Below are 5,273 nucleotides of genomic sequence, written 5' to 3' on the forward strand. Positions count from 1 at the left end.
CATTTCGCATTCTCTGCTGCTCAACTTCATGATTTTATCTCCACAGGCTCCTTACGGCCTCGCTGGAGTAAAAACCATATTGTAACTGCGAAATGCGTAGGGCAAGCGCAACAGAATGAATTCATCCGACTCTCCATCATTGAACAATCGCCGCAAATATTGTTTGATTCATCTAATACACAACGGCATATTGTACAAAAGTCGTCGAATAATGTGGCGATGCAAGATCATGTAAGTCAAGGCGATCTTGCATCAAAGCTCTAACCTACGCGGAAAAAAAAAAAGGTTGGGCAGGAAATCAATCACACCACTCATGATCCGTTGCGATGTTGTGGGCAGCAATCTAAAACGTAATCAATCCACACCACGGCAACCAAGAGCTGTGCCCTTTTTGGGGTCCTCAGGGGTGGGCGAAGCCATCAGCTGGCCGCGAAGGGAGATGGAGATCATATTAACATCTCCTCCCTCAGATGAATCGAGATCGAACCGTCATTCCAAAGACATCACCAGCGCAGGTTCCATGCCTCATCCCTGCGAACTCGGAACACAAGACAGTCTCCACAGCGAGCAGAAGGTAGCAAGCTGGCTCTTCCATCTAAGAACCATGCAATCGTCTTCAACCAGCAGATCCCAATTTCCTTCGTGCCTCTTGAGAAGCAATTTTGCATTCTGCAGCACCTCCGCGCTAGGTAGATAGGTGCAAAACCCAGCCCTTCTCATCCTTGAACTCCAAACTCTGTGCGTCTCATTTCTTCCCGTCCTCGACTCAGCCTCCAAAACTACATTGTTTAGTAGTGCCAACGCTGCCTCTGCCTCGATGATTTGCCTCTCTTCGCTGTCATCACCCTTGAAGGATGCATTCGTGGAGTCTAGAAACCTCCAGTGAAATTCTAGAGCTTGTTTGAACCGTGTCAGAAAATCTGGAGACCCATGATCCACATCGTTCTCGCTCAAAACGAAAGCATCTGGATGCAGGTCATGGATGAATCCCAGGAATGTGTCCCGCGGACAAGTTTTCGCGGTGTTCTTGCAGGCTTCTTCTTGACAGAATTTTCCCGCAATCGGGCTCGGGAACACATCACTGATTTGATGGAGGCGGAACTGCCCGCAGATCAGAAGGGCGTCTCCTTCCGTGAGCTCCAGATCGCTGCGAGTCAAGGATTCCAACGGTGTAGAGACGTGTCGGAGTTCCAATTTCAACCCCAAGGTTTTTGCAAATGGCTCCAGGCGACTGGCGAATCCAGCGGACCTAGCCAATAACGAACTCTGAGAGTCTTGCACGATCGTCAGCCGTATCAGTTTGGGCGCTCCCGAGGGTCGCGTAGACAGTGCCTCAATGAAGGTCGGCCATTGCGTGCCTTGAGAGACGCCAATGTCCACAATATGTACTCTTTCTCGACCCTCGCACGCTTCCAAGAGTGCCCCGTTCGCTATGACGTATAATGTGCTGTGCCAAGGGCTGGCATCGTGAAATCGCAGTAGAGCGCGGTACAGCGAAAGCCGAGAAGTCGTATTGGGATCGATTGAAGACATAGGCAGAGTGGGAGGCAAGCTCACCGTCCCTCTTACTAGCGAAAACAGAGTCTTCAGGCCATAGGCAGCCAATCTCCGGTTCGCATCGCCAGAGAAGGAGGCCAAATCGTTTAACACCCACATCAGGTGCTGTGTCCGAAAGATGTTGTTGCTGGCGATGGCGGTGGCACAGGACGCGAGCAATTGCTCAGCCCACCTGGATTCTTTCGAGCAATGAGCTCTTGCTGGTCGGTTCGATTGCGCAAACTCGGAAATTCGATAGTCTTCTGTCTCGGACTTTACCCTTACTACTTCCGGGGCCAAGCTTATGCAAGGTTTAAGGTCGCTCTCCGCACTAACTCTTGATTCTGTCTGAGATGATAGGCTTTGCTGGACTGTCTCTCCCCCCTGTCTCGCGGGGCTCCCTTTCCCATCTTGTGTTTCATTCAGAACGCTTTGAGGACTGGAGATCTTCGCCTTCTTGATGTGGAAGCTCGCATCGCCATCTTCGTATGGACGAGAGTACACCCTCTTCTTGCAGCCACCGAAACGCAAACAGCTGCTCGCCAAGCTCTGCAAAATTAATGTAAATGATAAGCAATCCCGGATGCAAAATCCGACACGCAAACAGAGGGAGACCCTTCAACTAATCAGCGGCAAACAGAGGAAGACCCTTCAGCTAATCAACCTCAGGAACTTAATTTACGCAGTTACTAATTCTGCTCAAATAAACCAGGTTCGCGAACCTCATCATCGAGAGCTTGGTTGGGATTAATTCGCCACATTGTCGACGCCATCTCGTTGTTCAGACTTCTCACGGAACCCTCCACCGGCAGTCCTTCCGACGTCCAACCTGCCCCATCTACAGCCGAAAGGCCTCCGTCGTTTATTGAAGTCCGATTGTCCGTGGTGGGGGAGAATTTAGCTAATCCGAGGCCTAAGAAGTCGTATTGGCTACCAGAGAGGAGGTCGATGGGCAGGTGAAGCTCGGGGCTGGTGGAAAGAAGGAAAGAGTGATCCACCTCGGCTGCAGGAACGAAGGGGGGATCCGACCAGAAATTGTCGTGGTCGAGGCAGTCATCGATGGGTTCCATGAAGGGGGGGGGTTGCAAAGAATGGAGGGGATGATCGAAGGAAAGGGAACTGATATCGATGCTGAGCTGATGATGATCAGGAGCAAAGGAACAGAGCTCCATGTTGTTTACAAATGGATTTTGGGAAACAAAGATTTTGGGCACATTAATTGGAAGGGTAGTTCGTAATCCTTATTTGCATGCGACCATTTACAGCCGTTAGATTCGCTGGCGTAGACAACAAAGCTTGGCCGTTGGATCAGGATACATCTAATTGTAGATTTTGCAGGGCCGGCATTGTCCATGTGGCAGGCCTGCGCTTCCCGATTTGACAAGTGCCTTCCCTTCAATTAAAACAAAAAAACAATCCTCCAAGGTCCACATCAGACTACCTTATACGGCTTCCTGGTATTGATGACACGTGGTTGAAGGAGTTGAAAGAAAACCAAAACATCCCTTTAGGCTCCCTACACTAATTTTAAAAAAAATTTGGGTGCCCTGCTTGGCCCTACGTAATAAACTACAAGGGCCATCACCCACTTAGGTAGGCGCCATCACCCACTTAGGTAGGCGCCCTGCCATTGGCTCCGTTCCGGCATCCACATATTGTCTCAAAATATTACTTCGGCTTTGTTTTTATGAAAATAAGAAAACAAGTTCTTTTCTTAAAGTCGCAAAACCTTCAAGTTGGTCGTCTTAGGGCCCTTTTGTGTTATACCAATTTCGTTAAATTAAAAATAACCTTAACTATGGAATCGCATTCCCATTGGTACTCACTATGGGCCTTTTTTCATTCCAAATGGTTTTTTCATCAATCCAAAGTCCGTTCTATGAAGTTAAGGTAGCAATGGATTCTTCTTTTTGAGACCTTTCAAATGAGTACCCACCTTGTATAGTTTTGAGTTAATCTTAACCATGACAAAGTATTTTCTTAAAGTGGCATGTAGACTACTCACCCTTAACCATTAAATTTCTACATTCTGGGCTCCCTTGAAGTACCTTTTTTTAGGCAAGTGGGGGGGCGCTAACCTTCAATTAAAACAAAAAAAAAAACTCCAGGTCCACATTAGACTACCTTATATGGCTTTCTACCCAAATTAGAGACGACCTTTAATTTTTTTTAAAAATTTGGACACCCTACCCTAGCCCTACATAGCAAGCTACAAGGGTTGTCACCAAGGTAGACAGGCACCCTACCATTGGCTGCTATCGCGGCATCCACACAACTCAAAATATTACTTTGGCTTTGTTTGTATGATAATAACCCTCGTATATGAAAAAAAATCCACATCCCTTTCTTGCTCATAACGTTAGTAGAGTAGCCCTAATTCTCAAGCAAACCAAAACGTCAACTTTTTTTCTTAAAGTCATAAAACCTCCAAGTTGGTCATCTTAGGGCCCTTTCCACCTACATTGCACTATGTTAACATGACCAATTCCGATAAATTAAAGATAACATTAACAATGGAATCAAATTCCCATTGGTGCTCGACCTTTTTTCATTCCAAATGTCAATCCAAAGTCTGTTCTATAAAGTTAAGGTAGCAATGGATTCTTCTTTTTGAGACCTTTCAAATATGTACCATGAAAAAGTCTTTGCTTAAAGTGGCATTCAGAATGCTCACCCTTAACCATTAAATTTCTATATTCCAAATTTCTTTTCACAACAGGGCTCCCTTGAAGTACCTCTTTTTCGGCAAAGGGGGGCGGGGACTAAATTTACTCGCATTTTCATGTAGCCGCCATTAAGAGATTTAAGTAACTTGACCCTCTATATGCCAATGCAATGTACACTTATGTGAACACACCATTAATAGCCTTAACTAGTGCTCCGTAACTAGCAATTAGAATAGGCCCTTATACTTAAATTTTTGGCCTGCCTTGGATAGGTAGGCTATAGTAAAGACTCACTCGCACTTTTATGATTGGGCTAAAGTTCCAATTTCTATTTGTATCCTTGATCTTGCTATTCGTATCCCATCTTTTTGTCCCCCCTTTCTCTCTCTCTCTTTCCTTCTTCTTCTTCTCCTCTCACCCCGTTTTCCGTGCACCACCATCTTGAGCAAGCCATATGAATGAAGTTCATTTTGTTACTTATTTAGTTTATGTTTAAAAAATTCTACTAGGACTAAAAAGCACAAGGTTTTTATCACCTCTTTATTATTCAAATTTATTCAAATAGAAATTTGGCAATTCACATGACATTAATGAACCTTGGTTCTTCATGTATGTTATTAGTAGAATCTTTCAAGTAGTAATTTTCTACCAGCCCTCTTTTAGCCTCCCATATTTCCAACCCAGTAGCACTCTAGATGCACTTGCAAGATTGTATCATTGTTGCACCTCTAGTAATTTTTTCCAAGAGAAGGGACAATTGTTTATAATTTAAGAGACAACTAAGGTTATGGCCATGCGGAATAAACCCTCACACAATGGTACCCATGGATGTTAGTTTCGTTAAGATGTGAAACTTTCATATTGATATTGAAAGTTTTTATGCCATAATAAAAATAAATGTTTGAAACATTTGCCAGGATTTGAAACTTTTATGCAAAAAAATTTAAAGTTTCGCCAGGATTTGCATCTTTTGCTTCAAAAATATATAGAAAATATGTAAAATCATGTATAGTCTACAAATATTGTGAAACTAAGAAAATTAGCCCAATAAACTTTTGCCAAGATTTTATA

At 44.4% G+C, this 5,273-nt stretch overlaps 1 protein-coding gene across 1 annotated transcript; it reads right to left on the bottom strand.

Moving 5' to 3' along the window:
• Window positions 1-525: 525 nt before the first annotated feature.
• Window positions 526-2,708, bottom strand: LOC147894759 (protein NODULATION SIGNALING PATHWAY 1-like). Its single transcript, XM_087385369.1, has 2 exons — window positions 2,259-2,708; window positions 526-2,085 (listed from the first exon to the last, which is right to left on the bottom strand). Exons 1-2 carry the CDS (start codon window positions 2,706-2,708, stop codon window positions 526-528), a joined length of 2,010 nt encoding a protein of 669 aa, XP_087241495.1.
• Window positions 2,709-5,273: the final 2,565 nt, after the last annotated feature.

Source organism: Dipteris shenzhenensis, chromosome 14 (genome assembly GCF_047967505.1).
Source record: "Dipteris shenzhenensis isolate YYH24624 ecotype China chromosome 14, Dip_SZ_1.0, whole genome shotgun sequence".
NCBI classification, from domain to species: Eukaryota; Viridiplantae; Streptophyta; class Polypodiopsida; order Gleicheniales; family Dipteridaceae; genus Dipteris; species Dipteris shenzhenensis.